At 45.5% G+C, this 20286-nt stretch overlaps 1 protein-coding gene across 2 annotated transcripts in view; it reads left to right on the top strand.

The window, feature by feature from the left end:
• Positions 1–17186, top strand: part of Syn1 (Syntrophin-like 1) — a 151241-nt gene extending 134055 nt beyond the window's left edge. Inside the window, exons 5-7 of one of the 2 annotated variants that reach the window (XR_012829566.1) lie at positions 14635–14813; positions 15088–15320; positions 15400–17186. Coding sequence is in view for 1 of the 2 variants with exons in the window: in XM_075698611.1 (XP_075554726.1) it covers positions 14635–14813; positions 15088–15180 (272 nt within the window). In the remaining variant the exon portion in view is untranslated. Of the gene's footprint in view, positions 1–14634; positions 14814–15087 lie in introns of both variants that reach the window. The other variant, XM_075698611.1, reaches the window with a different exon arrangement.
• The last annotated feature ends 3100 nt before the right edge of the window (positions 17187–20286 follow it).

Here is a 20286-nt window from a genome sequence, read left to right as displayed (position 1 = left end):
GAGAGGAGGCGACGGAGGTTGACCTCAAAACCCCGGTATCATCTGTGCCAAAAGATCTGCGCTCCTCCGAGGCACACTGAGGACAAACTTTTTGTAACTGTGCCAAAAAAGGGACAGGTAACCTAAATGGTTACCATCCTTGTATACATCTTAGCATGTACTCTTGAACACATACAACATAGCTTGTTTCCTCAATATGGCTACACGAAAAAGTGGAATGCTAGGGGTGTATTTCACAATCTAGATGATGTCAAAGATCTACTGAAGGAATATCAGCCAAGGCTGTTCTGTGTTCAAGAAACATATTTAAAGTCAACAAGCAAGAACTTTTTAAGGCAGTACATTGTTTTTCGTAAAGATTGAAATAATGGTAATTCTTTGTCAGGGGCTGTGGGAATTATAGCCAAAAAGTCAGTTGCATGCCAGCATGCATTTCTTCAGAGTTCATTTGAGGCAGTGGCTGTTCGGGCTATATTGTTCAATCAACTTGTGACTATTTACTTCATATATGTATCTTGCCTGATGAACAGTTTGACACAGCAGAGTTTGAAAAACTTATTTACCAGCTCCCTGAACCCTATATAATAACCAGAGATTTTAATGCTCACAGCACATTCTGGGGTGACTCAATGTGTCATGTGAAAGGTGGTGCAGTATAAAAGTTCCTTCTGTCATCTGGAGCCTGTGTGTTTAACAAGGCAGAACCACACACAACACTTATTCATGTATAAATTTAGGCATGGGGTCAGGATCACTTCTTTCATACCTAGAATGGAGGGTTATTAATAATCTTTATAGGAGCGATCCTTTCCCAGTGCTTGCAAAGCAACAAAATGGCATGATGGGCCTGCTTACCCTGAAAAATGGAGGCTTCATAGTTGAAACTGGTCGAAATCGAAAAAACTATGTACACTGCACCTGGAAGATGTGGACCACCTAGCTGTAGAGGAAATGACCAGCTATATCACTGAGCACATCCTCTGCTCTGCTCAAAGCTTCATACCCGGGTCCTGCGCAAATAAAGTTAATCCAAAACCGTGGTGTAACAAAGACTGTGAACTGGCAAAAGTAATGTTGGAACAAAATCTGGAGCATTTTTTCTCACTACCCAACGGCAGAAAATCTTAATAAATTTTAAACAGTGCAAAGCAAATGGCTGGCATATCCACTGAATATTTGAAAGAGAAAACTGGACACATTATGTAACCTCAATAAACTCATACTCAGATGTGAGCAAAGTATATGATAGGGTATGTAAACTGAAAGGAGAATGCCCAAATTTTTTTCCTCTTCTTACTGGCTCTGGTGATACAATAGAATATCAAGCAGACACTTTTGATTAGCACTTTGAATGTGTATCAAGCTCAGAAAATTATTCCAAAAAGTTTTTATGCCGTAAAAGAATAGCTGAAAATATACTTCTGCATCCAAACAAGTCTTCATCAGAGGGATACAAACAACCATTATTGTATCCATGAACTCAAGCTTGTCCTAGGCTCTTGTGGCAGCTCAGTTTCAGGTTCTGACACAGTAACATATTGTTACGGCGCAATCAACAGTGGCGCCAGTCAGCAGAAGACGAGTTGACATGTAGAGGTGGAATCGGTCTGGACAGCTGTCTTGTTTATGTATCATTGCCTCTCTTGTAAATATTGTAAATACATCTTTATATGCAACTTCCACAACGAAACAAATTGGTGGAGGTGCGGGGTACCCACGAGACAGAACGGAGCTCCGCAGTGGTTGTCACCTCGGATTGGACAACATGACGGACAAAACAGGACCCGAAATGGCGCAGCCCAAATCAATGCCTACAACTCCGACGGTTGTCCTGGCTCAGTTACCCAGATACATTCATTAGATGTGCATATTATGGTACACCTTGAACATTCAGTACATCCATTAGATATCCAGATTTATCCAGCAAATGTTTTATGGATGTACTATGGATTATCACAAATGCATCCAGAACATTTAAGTGGTATGTTGTGGGGATGTCAGGTCCGAATATATGTAACATCTAACATGTGTCCACAACAACCTGTAGATATGTGTATTACATCTATTAGATATCCACAACATCCGATAGATATATATTACATGTAATAGATATCCACAACATCCATTTGGTGCATTATAGCCTGCATGGCTGCCGCGCCATAAAAGTCCCAAATCATCATCCACAACATCCAGTAGATATTTACTACATCTAATAGATATCCATATTAACCACACTTACGTCCAGAGGACGTCCATTGTACTATGTATGGCTGTGTTTGCAACATCTAATATATATCCACATTTACATCCACTGGATGTGCCTTGTACTATTTCTGGCTGTTTCTTATATTCGTCATGCATGCATGCACTGGGCCTCTTCAATTTATTGTCCCAGACTGCCACAGACTGCTTTAGACTCTATTACAGCCAGTGAGCATTGGCGTACACAGCTTCTCAGACAGTCCTGGACTGTTTAAGACAACAAATCGAAGAAGTGCCACAATTACTAAGCCAAGAGAAACTCAAGTTGTCACCACCAGCATCTTTATTGTGAAACGTCTTCTACATATCAACCGTTTTACAAATACGTAATGATGTACACAATATATGCAGTGAAATATAATGGCAGACTGCAGACATTACAGGCAAACTAAATTGCTGCACATAATGAAGAACTGCCTCTGCCTCATGACAATAAAGTTTACACTAAAAATACAACTGAATGCCATCTCTTGGTTTCTGAAAGGCACAATGAGCACTTAACACCTGAACCAATAAAAGTATATCACATAGGCATAACAGCTAAGCATAAACATACTAAAGGATAAATAGAATGAGACAGTAAAAGCAACGCTTGAAAAGGAACACTTCTCTCATAAAAAACGAGACAAGTTATTCATAGGTGAGCAACAGCGCAGTGTTAGCTGCACTCTCTCCAGTAAAATAAAACACAAAGGGCACATTATGAGACTTAATTCTCATGAACAAAAACAAAAGTAGGATTCACGTATGGAAACATCAACTGTAGTACGGTAGCTAGCTAGGCGAGTCGGTACATCTACATTATTATTACAGCACACACTAAAAACACGTACAAACACAAAACAGTGCTTGTGTTTCGTCTCTCTTCTTTGTCCATGTTTTTAGTGCGCGCTGTAAGTAATAAAAATGGAAACATCAAAGCACTATTTGACTAACGTTGTATTCAGCAAAAAAAATAAAAAGTAAACTAGTGAAACAAAGGAGAGTGTAGCTGCAGCAGCATCGGCGTCGCATGAGAATTACGTAGACGCTCGCGTCTGCATGAGGCATGAGCGGCTGGCATGCTCCGGCACGGGCTAGCGTTCCGAAGAGATTAAAAAGAATGCTAAGCTAAGACATCGAGTGTCGGTTCTTCCTCTCCCGCGAGAGCCCGAGGCTCTACAGGTCTATGTGGTCGCTCGTCGCCACAGTTTGGTGACCCGGACGTGATACTGCCATACGCTCCTGTGGTAGAGACGACCATGGACCAGACCAACGATACAAGAGCTCAAGGCCAGAACTCTTCAGAAAAATGTGGTGAGCCCTCCTGTTCGGCCATCGCTGTCCGCCTCCCACAGTACTTGGACCAGCATCCTTAGGCATGGTTTCTTCAGGCCAAATCGCAATTTCAAGTCGCTGGTATCAGCTCTCAAGTCTCAAAGTTTCATTATGCCGTCGCAGCACTCTCGCCCGCCGCCATTGACGAGGTAGCAGATTTGTTGAACTCCCCATTGTCTACCACCACCTATGACGATCTCAAGGCAGTCCTGCTACAGCATACCGCAGCTTCTGTCCGCATGAAGAACTCGGCGACCGACGCCCTAGTCAACTTTTTCGTCGAATGAGGCAGCTGCTCGAAACAACGCGAGATCCATCGACGACAAGCTGTTGCGCGAATTGTTTTGCAATGACTCCCGGCTAACATGCAGATGGTCCTGGCAACAGCCTCTGCCATGGACCTTACCGGACTTGTTTCTTTGGCCGACAAAGTCATGGAAGTAGCCGCCCCAACCATCGCAACCACGGCATCGTCTCCGGGTGACAATACAACCTCCCTGGAAACCCTTCCCTGCTCTCCAGCAGCGCAATCTCCGCTCGACTCCTTGTGTGAGCGCCTAGAACGCATCATCTGTGGAGCTGAACATCGCCGCACGTCATCTCATCGCCCATGCAGCCGTAGTTTCAGCAAATCAAGATGCACGGGCACCCGCAATGAAACATCAACTACGTCTGGCGTTTGCTACTACCACCGCCGTTTTGGAAACTACGCTCGTCAGGAAACAGGCCAGCCGACCTCTAACGGCGACGAGTGGTCCGGCCCAACACACAAGTTGTCTTTTCTACGTAACGGACAGAATTATGGGACAATTCTTAGTCGACACAGGAGCTGACGTCGGCATTCTCTCCTCCCAGCTCCCCGACCAAAAAGTGACACCTGTGTCGTTTTTGCAAGCCGTCAACGGCACCAGGATTCCAGTTTTCTCATCACGCTCCGCCATGCTAAACTTTGGCCTTCGATGAGCGTTCCGCTGGATTTTCCTGGTTGCCGACGTCCATCGTGCAGTCATTGGAGCAGACTTCTTGCACAACTACGGACTCCTTGTTGACATCCAACGACGCCGTCTCATCGACTTCGTGACCGAGCTATCCGTTCCCAGCGTCCCATTATCTGGCACATCGCCAATCGCACCATTTCTGCCATGTTGGACGAACCTTTTGCCGCGCTCCTACGCGAGTTTCCCACTTTGACATGCCTGCCGGACTGGACGCATCCGGTGCAACATGACGTGTGCCATCACATCGTCACCTCTGGCCCACCAGCCTATTTCCAACCCCGGCAATTGTCCCCAGAGAAACTCAAAATCGCTCGCGTGGAGTTCAAACACATGCTGCAACTTGGCATCATCCGCCCTTCCTCCAGTAACTGGGCATCACCACTTCACATGGTGCCGAAGAAGACGGGAGACTGGCACCCATGCGGCGATTACCGGGCACTAAACAACATTACAGTTCCTGATCTCTACCCTCTACCGAACATTCAGGACTTCACGGTAGCATGGCATGGTGCGACAATCTTTTCGAAGATCAATCTCGTTCGCGCCTATCATCAACTACCGGTTGCTGAAGAAGACATTCGCAAGACCGCCATCACCACACCCTTCGGTCTTTTTGAATTTCTCCGCATGCCTTTCGGTTTACGGAACATGGGCCAATCCTTTCGCGATTGGGTCCGCTGCTGTTTGTAGTGTCAATGCTCTAAGATCCGGCGTCACCCAATTCCGCCTGCCAAGTCTTTTCTTCCACCGGATGCTCGTTTTGACACCATACACCTGGACCTCGTCGGCCCTCTCCCACCTTCGAAAGGTTACTGCTACATACTGACATGCATCGACCGCTATACACAGTGGCCAGAAGCTGCACCTATATCTGACATCTCAGCGCCCACTGTTGCAGCAGCTTTCGTGTCTACATGGATCGCAAGGTTCGGCTGCCCATCCACAATAATCACCGATCGCGGTTGGCAGTTTGACTCAGCACTCTTCAACAAGCTACTCAAACTACTCGGATCGACACGTTTTCACACGACTGCTTACGAGTTAACAAGTGCCTTAGAGAACATGAGCGATCCACACGGACAGGCACAGGTTCCCATTTAGCTCAACATTGTAAAATATGCAAGTGCAAAGCTATGTTTCGTGATACTACGATTTTGAAAAAGAGCTGTGATACCACCGCACGAGAATTATCGGAAGCTTTTTTCATACAGTCATTGGGTTCACAGTGCATTAGTGTGCCTTCTTTAAACTTGTACCTCGCTGAATATGGTTTTTTGGATTCTGTCACATGAGTGCGCTCTGGTGATCGGATGTTGGTGGTTCCTGCACACGGTGCTCACTCTGCATGTTCTTCTGGATTCTGCTCTCTATAAAGGAGTGACGCAATAAAATGATGTCAGTTGAGAGTAGCGTCTTATCCTTTCCTCTCTCTTGTGTCCGTTGTTTTGTGCTAAACAAAGTAATTATGGATTCGCACCAACTAGCCCGCCAACGCATTGTAGTGTATGTATAGCCACCCGTCACATGTGAAAATGACGACGCACACAGTTTCTTATTCCGGTACCCGCGAATCTCCGCCCCGGCCACCGCATTCACAGCTATCACCGCCAAACCTATTGCGATAAGCATCTTCACCTATCTGTTTTACAGCACGTGGCGCGTAGTGCCATTGGTAGCGTACTGCACGCTTTTAGAAAGCAATAATCCAAATGCGCTGCCACTCCCTGCTTCAGGATGCACGATGTGGCCATCACTTTTCACTTCGGTTGCATCTGGTGTTGCCCACCAGCTCGATTTCGTTTCGGTTTTCCGTCGCCCTCTTAAAACACCACGTTATACAAAACAACAAAACGCGTCGGCATCTCGTGCCACAACGATCCGTGCAATGTTTTGCATTTCGTAGATGTCAACAATAATTGGGAGTCCGTCAAATTTTTTTAGTTATTTGGATTGTACGTTTTCCCGGTTAGTACGTTTTTCTCGCTTTTTTTTCCAAAACGTATGAATGAGGTTCTACTGTATTTGTAATTCCTTAAAATCAACTGCGGCATGGGCACAGCTGGACAACACATCATTTCACCAGTGCCATGCAGCACAGCAAGAGCTTTGTGGCAGCCAACCGGGAACTTGACTATTGTCCATGGCTAATTCCCTTATGCTCGATACTGCCTCAAAGGAAGCATCGCAGAAGCATTAAAGGGATCCTGAGCCAGCCCTTGGGCTTGGTACGCATATAGCATATTGTGAGCGCAACACTTGCCTGACTTTCAACTTCATCATCTCCACATATCATCATCCATTGTACATCTTCTTCATCTGTACATATCAACATCTGCACAGCTTGATCCTCAGGGTAGCAGCACGAGCTCAGCTGGAATAAAGCGGTTCCTTACTAGTGGTGGACGGTGCTTTTCGTTCCTCAAGACTTCTCGCACATTCTCACTGGAGCTCCGCTTGGGTCGCCGCATAACACCACCGGCCATGCTCGCTTCAGCGAATCCTGGCACATTCGATGCCGCTGCTCCACTGCAGCCTTCGCTTTCCCTCCTGACCTTCAACAGCCGCCAGCGCGACCCTTAACTCTTCGCTGGTCTACATGGGGATGACGTAGAGGACTGGCTCCAAAACTATGACCTCTTAAGCGACTTCAGCAAGTGGAACAGTTCACAGAAATTACGGAATGTCCCATTCTACCTGTCCGACGTCGCAAAAACCTGGTTTTGGAACCGTGAGCCAGATCTTCCTGACTGGGCAACGTTCACACAACAGCTTCGGCAGATTTTCGGTGCCCCAGCTGTTCACGCTGAGGCCGCGAAGAAGAAGCTCAGTGAGTGCAATTCGCTGGGGAATCGTAGACCTCATACATTGAGGATGTACTTGCATTGTGCAAGCGTGTGAATGCCACCATGTCCCAGAGCGACTGAATACGCCACATAATAAAAGGCGTAAACACAGTCGCCTTCAATACCCTTGCTACGCAAAATCCTGCTACCATCCACAATGTGATAAATACTTGCCAGTGACTTGAGGAGCTCCAGTCTCTTCGGCTGTGCACCAATACTTCCGACATTCGTCTCCCTTCGACCATGGACTTGCGCACGCTGATCCGCGACCTCTTCCGTGAAGAGCTTCATGGGCGGTGCTCTTCCTGCACTCCGCAAAGTACCGTTCCTTCTCCACTGACTGGCTTGCATGACATCATTCGGCAAGAGATCACGTCCGCCTCGCGTCCTGTGCTCCGATGGCCCCTGCACTCATCCGGTACCAACGTATGCAGACGTTGCAGCGCTTTCTCCTGCCATTACTTCCCCTCAGCCTACTGCCCTCCAGTGGCTTCGTTGTCACCGCCAGTGCGTGTAGAGCGTTACTACTCTGCTCTGCGTCCTGCCAGGCCCATTTGCTACTACTGTGGCTATCGAAGAAGAAGAAGCTTATTTACCACATAAGTACACTGATGTATACAAAGCAGTAGGGATGGCAGGATAAAAGCTGCATAACGGCAGCTTGACTAGTCCCACCTCCCCGTGGACTACAGGCAGCAACATGGCAAGATATTCGTTGTACATACCTGTGGCAAGGTTAATATATGCATATTCACAGACACATATATATGCACACACTCGAGGGCACATCTCCCAATTTTGTTGAAGGCATCAACAGGAGGAGCAATGTGGCTACGCTCCCGAGAAACATTCAAGCTTCCATCCAGCAATGGGCTATCGGTGCATGGCCTACCGCTCCTCTTATCACCGGTCACCATCTCCTTCCTACCCAACTGATATGCCTGTGAATTCTCATGAATTTCGCCGCAGGTCACTTTCTCCACGTCGTCGTTCGATGTCGCCTCTCCGACACAGCATCTCATGTCACAAACACCCTCTCGGAAAACTCCCCAATGCAGTTTTAGAAGGGGAAAATGGCATCCACTGGAGAGCCTACAATTCCTCCGGAGCGACTGTCCAACTTGTCAGTGTTTGTAGAAGGTGTATACGTCGAAGCTCTCGTTGATACAGGCGCTTCCATTTCAATTATTCACGCTGACTTTTGTTCCCGCCTCTGAAAAGTGACCACGTCTTACTCTGGCCCTTAGTGCAGCGACCAACGCCATTATTCGTCCATTCGCGCAGTGTGCTGTTCATGTGTCCATAGATGGAATTCTTCACCATTGTTTTTACGCTATTTCATGAGTGTACCCACGAACTAATCTTGGGGTGGGACTTCTTACCTTTTGCGTCCACTTCTATATCTTGTCGTCAGTGCCTCATACAACTGGATGCCACCGGCAATTCTCTACCTAACCACGAAGAACGCATTCATCTCGTCACCTCCTCCGATTACGTTCTTTGGCCATCTAGAGAAGAGATTATCAGTGTCGACTCCTGCAACATTGTGGATGGCGACGTACTCATTCTACCCCACTGCCATACCCTATCTCATGGGATTCTGATTACCCCTGGCCTTATTCGCTTCTCTGAGGGGTCTGCATTGCTTACCACCTTAAACCAAACTCCCGAACCCCAACTGTTTCCTCGTGGAACAACTGTCACTTGTGCTGTTGACACTCATCCTGTTGCAATTGTCGCCCTTTCGACAGTTCCACCTGAATCAAAATCGCCACCAAGTAATGCCTCTTCCACACCATTGTGGGCAGCCATGAGCCCTGACCTAATGCCTGCCCAGAGTCAAGATCTCCTCACCCTATTGAACAAACACCATTCCTTGCTAGATGTTGATTTGCCCGTCCTCGGTATGACTACCGCCGCTACTCACCACATACAGACTGATGGCTCCCGTATTGTTCAGCGGCACCCGTAACGCGTGTCTCTTACAGAGCACAAAATCATTGAGGAAAATGTATCGGACATGCTTAAATACAATCTCATACGTCCTTCCTCGAGTCCCTGGTCTTCCCCAGTTGTTCTAGTGCAGAAGAAAGATGGCTCAGTGGGTTTTTGTGTTGATTACCATGCGCTGAACAAAATCATGCATAAGGATGTTTACCCCCTTCCACGGATCGATGATGTCCTAGATTCACTCCACGGCGCCGAATATTTTTCTAGCCTTGACCTTAGATCAGGCTACTGGCAAATACCGATGTCCAAATCCGACAAAGAAAAAACGGCATTTGCCACCCCTGATGGACTCTATGAGTTCAATGTGATGCCTTTTGAACTCTGCAGTATGCCTGCCGCCTTCGAACGCGTGATCGATAATGTCTTGCGTGAATTGAAATGGAAAACCTGTCTGTGCTATCTCGACGACATTGTAGTCTTTTCAACCACGTTCTCACATGCGATGTTGCAATGTATTGATGAAGTCCTTGCCTCTCTTGAAAACGCTGGTCTGCAGATCAATACAAAAAAATGCAGTTTCACCAGAAAGACCATCAAATTTCTGGGGCACTTGGTCAGCAAAGAAGGTATTCGACCGGACCCTGAGAAGCTTGCTGCCGTCTCCGAAATTTCACCGTCCGCTGTGTCAAAAAGACCTGTGCAGTTTTCTCGGACTTGCTTCTTACTTCCGGCGCTTCATACACAACTTCGCTGCGCTTGCTTCCCCACTCCATCAACTCCTCACCAGAGATGTGCTCATCATTTGGTCCGACGAATGTGAATGTGCTTTCCTGACTTTGAAACATGCCCTGACGTTGGACCCAGTGCTGTGCCACTTCGATCTGAATGCGCCCACCATCCTTCACACTGACGCTAGCAGTCATGGTCTCTGTGCCATACTACTGCAATGTGACATCTTCCACGAATGAGTAATTGCTTACGCTAGTCATACACTAACCACCGCAGAGAAGAATTACACCATAACCAAGCAGGAGTGCGTTGCTGTTGTTTGGGCAGTGCAAAAATTTCGCCCATATCTTCACGGCCGCCATTTTACAGTCGTTACTGACCATCGCTAAAGAATTTATCGGGTTGCCTTGGTCGCTGGGTGCTTCGCTTACAGGAGTATGATATCGATGTCACTTACAGGGCTGGAAAGAAGCATCAAGACGCCAATGCTCTATCGTGCTACCCTCTGCCAAACCAGGACGATTCACCATCGCCTCTCCATACTAGCGTACGTCCCGAGTCCTGTTCACCGGCTTTACCCATCGCAACCCTCGATTGGCTAAGACCCAACAGCCCATCTGTCCTTGTATCTTATCAACGTGTCGATCCATACTGCTGAACTATTCTCCAACGCATGGAAGGCTCTTCGTCACCTCTGAATGCCCAACTTCGTCAACAACTTAATCAATTCCAGCGGCACAATGGGACTTTACATCGCTACATTTATCACGTCGATGGCAACAAATGGGTCCCAGTCATACCACATTCTCTGTAACGTGAGGTGCTCGAAGCCTTTCACGATCATCCGATGGCCTATCTTCTAGACTACCACAAGATTTATGACAGAATACGCAGTCGCTGCTCCTGGCCTGGCCTGTCTTCAGCCGTCGCGAAGTACGTTGCTTCCTGCGTTCATTGTCAAAGCTGCAAACGACCGCCAACAGCTCCTTCTGGCTCTTTGTAACCTCTGCCTTGCCCCACTTCGCCTTTCGAAGCAGTTGGAATAGACTTCCCACAATCTCACATGGCAATCATTGGATTGTTACGGCGGTAAACCATCTAACACACTACACGGAGACAGCCTCTCTAACATCAGGGACTGCTGCTGAAGTCGCCGATTTCTTTCTATGCAACATTTTCTTACACCATGGCACTCCGCACATTCTCCTCAGCGACCGTGGCAAAGTCTTCCTCTCTTCTATCCTTACCGAAGCTCTGCGCGCCTCAAACACAATTCACAAGATGACTTCCAGTTACCATCCGCAGACCAACGGCTTGACGGAGCGTTTTCATCGTACCCTCTCCGACATGATTGCGACGTACATCCGCCCCGACCACACGAACTGGGATGCACTCCTGCCATTCGTGACATTCGCTTATAACACGGCTACGCAATGTACCACCGGCTTTTCACCATTTTTCCATGTCTATGGCCGTTCACCAAGTTTCGTTCTTGATGTATCCTTCCTTTCGACTCATGTACCCCCAGCAGCTCCTTTCTCAGAACAGTTTCTGTCTTGCCTCGCGGACTGCCGTCACCTTGCCCACCTTAACACCGGCATCTCCCAGGACGCTCGCAAATCTCGTTACAACTCGGCTCACCGTGCTGTAACTTTTTCTCCTGGTGACGAAGTTCTTCTTTGGACTCCTGTGCGCATTCCCCGCTTATGCGAAAAATTTCTCACACGCTTCTTACATGGTCATTGAACAGACATCACCTGTCAATTACCACGTCCCGCTCCTTAGAAGGCCATCTGATCACCATTGCCGTGGGACAGAGATAGTGCATGTCTCTCGTTTAAAACCATATACTCCACGCATTTCATAATACTTCCACGCAGCCAGGCGACTGCTTCCACAGCGAGTGTGAGTGCAACACTTGCCCGACTTTCAACTTCATCATCTCCACATATCATCATCCATTGTACATCTTCTTCATCTGTACATATCATCAACAGCTGCACAGCTTGATCCTCATGGTAGCAGCATGAGCTCAGCTGGAATGAAGCGGTTCCTTACAATATACAGTAAAAGCTCGTTAATTCACAACTCTTTAATTCGAAATTTCAGATAATTCGAAGTAGCCGCCGCGGTCCGTCCAGCAATGTATTGAAAGCAATATGTAACACATCCCGTTAATTCACACTGAAATCTGCACCACCACCTATAATTCAAACTCCGTGCCATCGTGGATGGGAAGAGTGCTAGTGCACAGGAGCACGTTGGCAATGCTGGCGTCGCCGCACGGCCCACGCAGCGTTGCATTTTTCATCTGTGGCCCTTTGTTTAGGCTTGACTGGAGAGAGTTGCGTTTGCGCCTGGCCATGCATGGCCAACGCCTCTGTTGCAGGTCGCTCCTCTCCCGGGATGTTCCGTACAAAGCTCAAGGGAAATAAAATCGTTGCCATGCGCCACATGCTGTATGGGCAAGAGAAAGCATGCGAGGGTGAGCCAATGAACACGGCTCAATCTCGCGTGCTGAAGCGAGATAGGCGGGGCGAATGCGCGCCCTCTCCTGTCATGCGCGCAAGGCACGGGGGTGAGGCGGAGGGAGGGGGGACGTTTTTCTCTGGTGGCTGCTACTTACGGCGCAGCCATGCAGTTGCTGTATCTTGAAAGAGATCTGCGACGTGGCCAAAGTGCGCACCTGCGTGGGCCTCATCTTCAAAGCGATCTGCTATGTTTGCAGAGTGCACATAGTGTCGATAGCTTCGTATGCTCGCGTTTCGTAGTTTCGTAGTTATGCTTGCGTTAAGCAAGGTCTGTACAAAGGTCAATTTGTTCACTGCTACTGCCGCAATTCCTCACTCCAACGTTTTTCAGCGAGTTTCTGAGGTCATCGAGCGAGATGTGTTCAAGTTTACCTGTGCACCTGACACAGTACTTGTTAAATTAGTTAGTAAGTGAATGTTTACAAGTTAATAAAGCCAATAAAACTACTATTCTTACTTCGTATAGCTATCTACTAATTTGCTATCACAATCGATGCTTCGCTTTTCAGGTGAAACTGCAAAATTTTTTTTTCTTCGCGCCACTCAGTGCGATGAACGCGCGGATGGAGCAAGAGCCATCTCAACGTCAGGCACGTCGGACCACATTAGCTGCGTCTGGTAACGCTAGCTGTGCCAGTGTTTCGAGGTATAGACGTTCTTGTTCATGCCAATGTGACGTAGCGTCTGTGCGTGCTTGCTCACGTCTCGTCGGACTATATACGCGCCTTAACCAAGCGACTTTTTTCTGACTTTTGTTAGTTCGAATTTTGTATAATTCAAATTTTTGTAGCATCCCCGCAGAATTCGAATTAACACTCAAACACTCAAACCAAGTCAAACTCTTGCCATTGCTTCGAGTTGTTCACAAATTCAACTTCGCCCTGCCATCTGCTAGCCGCCTGGTTAGCTCAGATGGTAGAGCGGTTGTCCCGGAAAGGCGGTGGTCCCGAGTTCCTGTCCCGGACCAGGATGAATTTTTCTTCACCTGAGAGGCTTTTCTTTCGAGGAACCCCTATGGGTTTCCTTTGTAGCAATTGCTACAAACGGGTGGATGTCTGATTTTCCCTCTATTAATTTCTTCTTTCCACCTTGCGAGTTTCCGCAGAACTATTACATCAAAACTATCTTGTGTACAGCATAGATACTTGTTGTCGCCACTGTTTACTGCTGACAATCTCGCTCTTCAAGCAAGCATTACAGCATTATGCCAACAGCAGACAGCTTGGCAATGATTGCTGCTCGCAATTGCAGATGCTGTGTCATTGCAAAGCCGGCAGCAGTAACCGTGATAACACAGTAAAAAGAAAATTCAAAGGAGTCATTTCAACTATTTCTTGTTGCCTTCATGTGAAGCCCCAAAATTTTTTATCAAGCTTTGAGCTTTTGGTCTGCACAGGTAGATACGTCTTATCAAAAAAAAAAGAACTTACCAACTATTGGGATAACATCGAGCAGACCATGTGACGATTGTCATCAAGCATGTTGGAAGGGCATGAAAATTCAAAGCTTCATCAGCCTGATGAAACCATGTAGTATGTAATCAGGTGGGGTGTTACATGATGCATAACCCACAGGGAGCTGTAGATTGTACCAAACGGCAGCATTATATGCACTACTGTGAGTTAGGTTGCCATGGGGTTTTTCAGCTGTATTGCATGCAGGTTTGTGCTTCCATGTATAACGAATCCATCATAAAAGTTCATAAAAGTTTTTTATACCCAGGTTTGCGTCTATTGTATTACTTGATACATTGAACTATATTTAGCGCTTGAACCAGCTTATTATAACTGGGTTTGACTATAGTCTGGCTGAAATGGCAGCGTAGTGCTACTTGTCACAAGCAATATTTTTTTTTAATCTGTATAATATAAAAACGCAGCTCGATGTGTGCAATGACATTTTGAAAAATGGATTCCTTCTTATGCCATCATTTTGACATTAATGATATAAAAGATGTTTTAAATGATAAATTCATATAATGTGAAATTTCTCTTTATATTCCAGCCTGTCTTTTCCAAGGCCAGGAATGCACTCTTACATTACACTATGAAGATGGCTTTCTTTTGCAAGAAAACCGCAGGCAACTGACCCTCTGGCAGTTTTCATTCGAAAGATTACGAAATTCTGGTGATGATGGCATGCGTCTCGCTTGGCTTGACTTTGGTGGAGAAGATGGAGAAAAGGTACTTCATTGTTACTTGTCTCTACAGTGACTTTTTAAAAACAGAAAAATGCCTTTCAGTAGAAATGTCAGTTTAGTTCATCTATTGCCTTAGCTAGTGTGAAATGCATTACTTGTTTTGCTTTAGAAGAGGGAGTCTTTGCTGGATCTGGAACACTTGGTTTGAAAACTGCACCGTGGTCGAATGTCCTATTGTATGGGATGCTACTGCAGTGTGCCCAGGAGAATGTTCCTGGATCCAGCTTTCGTTGAGGCTCTGTAATGTTCTTTTACAGGAGCTGGACTTGATGCAGTGCCCTAAACCATTTGTGTTCACACTGCACACATTCCTGTCTGCCAAAGTAACCCGGATGGGCCTTGTGGCATGACAACTACAGGACCACCACGTCGCAGCAGCTGCTCCATTGGTGCAGCAGCAATGGCCCATCCTGGGATGCTGAGCCACACCTAGGAAAAATAGCAGCTGTGCTTCTGTTGCCAGGATTGTGTAAAAAGACAAGCCAGAGCAGTGAGTGGGCTTAAAGTGGGGCCAGAACATTACTCCTGCTCGTGAATGCATGGGGTGTAACGACTATGGCTTCATGCAGGTGAGGCAGGCTATGTAGCCCAACCACTGCTCTAGCTGCCATTCGTGTCCATGCAACCTTTCACGGCCTGCAGATGCCCTGGCAGCAGATGTGCCTGCACTAACAGCTGCAGGTGAATTTTGTCACGCATCGTGGTGGTCTCACAGGCTTGTTGCCTGGGAACACACTAAAAAAATACAACTGGAGAGGACCCTCAGGGGGCCAGCATTTACACAGCGTCTAAAGTTTCTACCAAGCTGCCCTTAAGGGACACTGAAGGAAGGAGCTGAAACGTGCTGCCCATTTAACATGCACTCCATCAGTTGTGACCCGGTGACCGTCGGGGTGCAACTTTTCATCATCTCACATAGCAGCATTCCTTCAAGGGACAAGAAATTACATCTGTCATATAGTGGAATTGTAATGCCTCGCGTCAGCGTGTAGGGAATGAATGCTATGAAAAATGTCTATGTAGCTAAGTAGCAAGCTTCTTATCAGATTCTCTGTGTTTATTGGCGTTCAGCTGAAAAAAAAAACGCAAAAGAAAAACAAGAAACCTTTTCTTGTTGGAAGCAAGACAAAAATCTCTGCCGCATCACCTGACATGTCTCAACAGGTGGACTTGCACCGTACTGTTGCTGCATTCCAAGTGCAAGTCTTCCAGTTGATGCATTTGTGGCATGAGTGGCAATGCCTTACCTTTAGTTCTTTAGCTATATCATTGTAATGCTTATTCTGCTCATGTCTGTTACATTTTGTTGGTTCATATATTCATATCTTGCATTTCTGTTGCTAGTTTAAATGCAACACTGTTTCATAAGTGCTTTTGGAAACAAAATTTGCACAGCTGAAGATGACATTATCATAAACTTTTCACATGAAACAATTTTACAATCTGTTCTTACCTTACTCTAGGACAAATAACAATGCGTGCTCTGTCACCCTGAGTTGGCTGGCATCACGTGAGTTATTTGGGTAGTGAGGGAGGGTCAGGGGGAGTCTGCTTAGTAGCAAACGCTCTAAAGCTGTTTACAGTGTTAAGGAGAAGGTGTGAATTCTATGCCTGACTATGCAAAGCTACTTCAGACAAGGGCGGTTAAGGAACAGGTAGGCGTAATTTTTTTTTGCTGTGTGCAAGTGCAAAAAATTATCACATTGTAGCCCCCAAGCACATTTATACTTATGTCACATGTTTTCTTTCTTTTGTGCAGTAACAGGCAAAAAAATGATGTGCTGGGCCAGAAAACATTCAAAATGTTTTTGTTGGTTTCATATGCTTTATTGCGATTGAAATATAACCATTATCCTCAGTGCAAATCATGGCCCTTCAGTTCTGAGTTGCAAACTTTTAAGGACTTAATACTTTTTAGCTCACTTTCACTTTATTTTATCGTTAACTTTTGATGCTTAGTTGCTGTTGCTTTGCCTTAAGCTATTTGTTATTGATGTGTTGTTGTGATAGATATGAATTGCAACACTGAAGCAGTGGCCAGATAGTACTCTATGGCACGCTGGTTGTGCCATAAAATGGTTTAGCTGAGTGAAAAGTGGAGGTTGCACCATTTTAAAGGTGCACATACCTCCTTGAGTGCCTCCATTGTTCTCTTCTTTCTTCGGAGGAACTGCAACCAATGATTTTCAGGCTTGTCCAGTTACTAAAATGTTAAATTAGAGTGGCGGCCTGCTGTGACAAAATAAGCCACTTTGCTCATCTGAAGTTGTACTCTGCAAAGAAGTGACATTTTAGTTTTTCTACAAAGTAAGAAGCAGCAGAAAAAAAAAATATATATATATATATATATATATATATATATATATATATATATATATATATATATATATATATGGGCATTCCAAAGTTTGTTCTCAGATAAATGGCATCTTGGCATCGGCTTACCCTATTACTTGGGTACTTGGGGTATGCTTACATTTCGGCCATGGCTCATGTGTTGCAACTTGTACTGATCGTAATAGTATGTGATTCTCTCATTTCTTGTTTTCTTTTTTTTTCTTTTTTTTTAATTCGTGCTTAAAGTGTTGAAAGCTTTTCACAGCTAACTTGTATATCACCTGATCAATACAGTCAAACCACAATATAATAAGCACAGATATAATTAATTGTCTGATATGACAAAACAAATCTAAAGGATAGTTGCTCATGCTTTGTTTCAATGGGTTATTCTCCTGCTATAACGGTCATAGCAAAAGAAATTTTTGTTCACGAAAGGTTTAAAATATGTATTCTGGTAACCAAAATTTCAAATTCAGTCACCATCTAATTTTTCAGGTACCCAATTTTTCTTGCCTGCACATTTACATGGACAGTCCTCTGCAACACCTCCACATACCCCCAGGACCAACTTATAATGTGAAATGAAATTTTGGACACCACACAGTGTGCTTCTCAATTTTCCGATCAAGGTCCTCACACGTAAACCTGCAAACATGGTACCTATGAGCAAAGTTGCTGCTACGTAGCCTTGCTTCCAAAGACCAAACCATAACTTTACTTGCCAATGAGGCGGCAGTAGTTGAGCCTAGTGGCCTAGGCAGTACAGCTGTGACAAAGTTTTGTTGTCAGCCACTCCACAGACCAACAACAAGCCGCCATGGGTAGCAAGAGGGCCATCATCGGCGATCAAGCATGAGATCACACGTAAGGGCTAGCCTGAAAGTAGTGGAGCTCAGGTCCGTGTGCGAAGCTCTTCATGTCTGAAAAATTGGTTAGTGACTTACTCGGCAAGAGCAGCTTAACATGGCACATTTGGGACACATGTGCATGTTTTGACCAGTGGCTTGGCTTGGTCGAACCACAGCCATCTAGCCAATGTGCCAGTATGCCAACATCATGTGACCACATACCGATGGCACAATTGTGTATTAGAAACCATGCAAAACACATGTATGTAAGTTATTATTGTCATAGCGCTAGCCACCGGTGCACCATCAAAACCTGAAGGTGACTTTCTCTCGACAGAGGCATCGCGCTTGTGGTTCACATAAACCTGATTGTGATTTTGTTTGCCAATATCAGCATATATGCTTATAACAAATATTGGCTAAAATGAAGGTACTTTCGTGTCAGATGCAACTTCATTAAAACAAGGTGCAACTTTAGTCTCTTTCTTTTTGTTTAGACAATGGAGCTCAGCTGTGCACCTTTAATTCAATTAGCTGTTTGTTTAGAACTTTATGGCAGCTGTTATGCATACCATAGCTTCCTTTCTTTTTCTTTTCTTTTTTTTTTTCTTTGCAAGAAGTTTCATCTAAGTTGATGTCAGGGCTTTGTCAAGGGTACGTTGCACAGTGCTATAGGTTGTTTGATGACTACATGATTTATACATGCCTAAGGGTGAGGCAGGGAAGCACATAAAAAAATGCCACCAAGAACTGTGCATCAAAGTTCTGACTTATACTAAGAATATTTATTAAAAAAGGTTTCAAATATGTTATTTTAGTGCTGGAACTTACTAATTCCATCAGAAAAGCAGCATTACATTAACAGGTGGAATAACTACCTTCCTGTTGCTTCTACGCTGAGTCATTATAATTGAATAATTTTAGACTCTTGTCTCTTTGCAACTGCTGTAACTTTTAGAAAGCACCAATTATGTGGCAGTATACAGCTTTGTGAGCTGCTAAGATTTAATGATTGAATGCAATGGATTGCTTTTTCTTTCCTTTAAAGGGGCCCTAAACCACCCCTCGGGCTTGGTGAAAAAACACAGTCTGTAGATAGCATATGCTACTGTGAATATCTCAGCCAAATTCTGCATTCGTGCACAGCACGTGTAGCTCACAAGCAGAGCACAAAGTCACTTTTTTCTCAAACATTCTCTTTTCAACAAAAGCCTGCTCCTCACTCTTTTCTGGACACTTTATTTCGTAATAGAGCAGATTCGAATACGCGGCTGCTATTGGTGGATAGCTGACATAAATCAAGAGGGGGGTTTGAATCAGTGCGCTTCTTCCTACTGTTAATGTGTATATTTATTGATGCAGTTTAATAAACAGGCTGAAGTAAGTGAAAATCTGCTTTTGAATTTCGGTAAGAATTGCGTACTTCTGGAAGAAGTCAACTATCGTCTGCTCATGCTCGGCTGTGGCTGGCCGTGTAGGAATTAAACTTTGGCCACCCTGCTTATCGGTGTCATAGCCATCGGGACTCTGTAATTTCGACTAGTTTTGAACACTAAACTAGCTTTGAACCACATGAAATTTAAGGTCAGACCACACGCATGCTTGCTAGCACGCCTGGCTGCTCCTGGCAGACTTTGCTTCGTATTGAGCTGTTGATAGCTCTTCAATATGCGTAAGTCGAATGTGGCTACTCTCCATCGGTCAAGCTAGTGCAAGACAAAGCTGGTCTGCACCATGTAGCACAGTCAGACACGAGCGTATGAGCACAAGCGCACACTCAAGCCCTGTCATGCACAAAGCAAACGCTGCAGTTGCATGTAACTGTGGTCTACTACATAGCGTAGATACTGCAGCTGCCATGGGGTGCCGCGACGAGTCCTCTGGCTGAGCACACTGTGGCTCATTGAGGACAGCTGTGTTTGGTGCTCATTGGTGGCAAAATCGGAAGTAGTGCCACCTACGTGAACATCTAAAATCAAATTTGAAATGAACTACACGCCACCGTGATACTCGGTAGGCAGAGCGTTGTGGGCATGCCCCGCTCCGCTGTATAGCTTTCGCAGTGCAAGTCATTGAAGAAAGAGGGGAAGCACTGTGAAGGGGCTGTTTGATTGCCATTAACTCTGCTTCTGCTGAACACATTGAAGTACTTTTTGCAGCAAGGTATTTCTGAAATAGTCTAATTTGACTTCAAATGCATTTCTTGAGTTCAATAAAAAGTGGTTCAGGGTCCCTTTAATATGCTTTGCTTTAAATGGGCACTAAAAG

Source organism: Dermacentor variabilis, chromosome 1 (genome assembly GCF_050947875.1).
Source record: "Dermacentor variabilis isolate Ectoservices chromosome 1, ASM5094787v1, whole genome shotgun sequence".
NCBI classification, from domain to species: domain Eukaryota; kingdom Metazoa; phylum Arthropoda; class Arachnida; order Ixodida; family Ixodidae; genus Dermacentor; species Dermacentor variabilis.
This window is presented reverse-complemented; position numbering and strand designations above follow the sequence as displayed.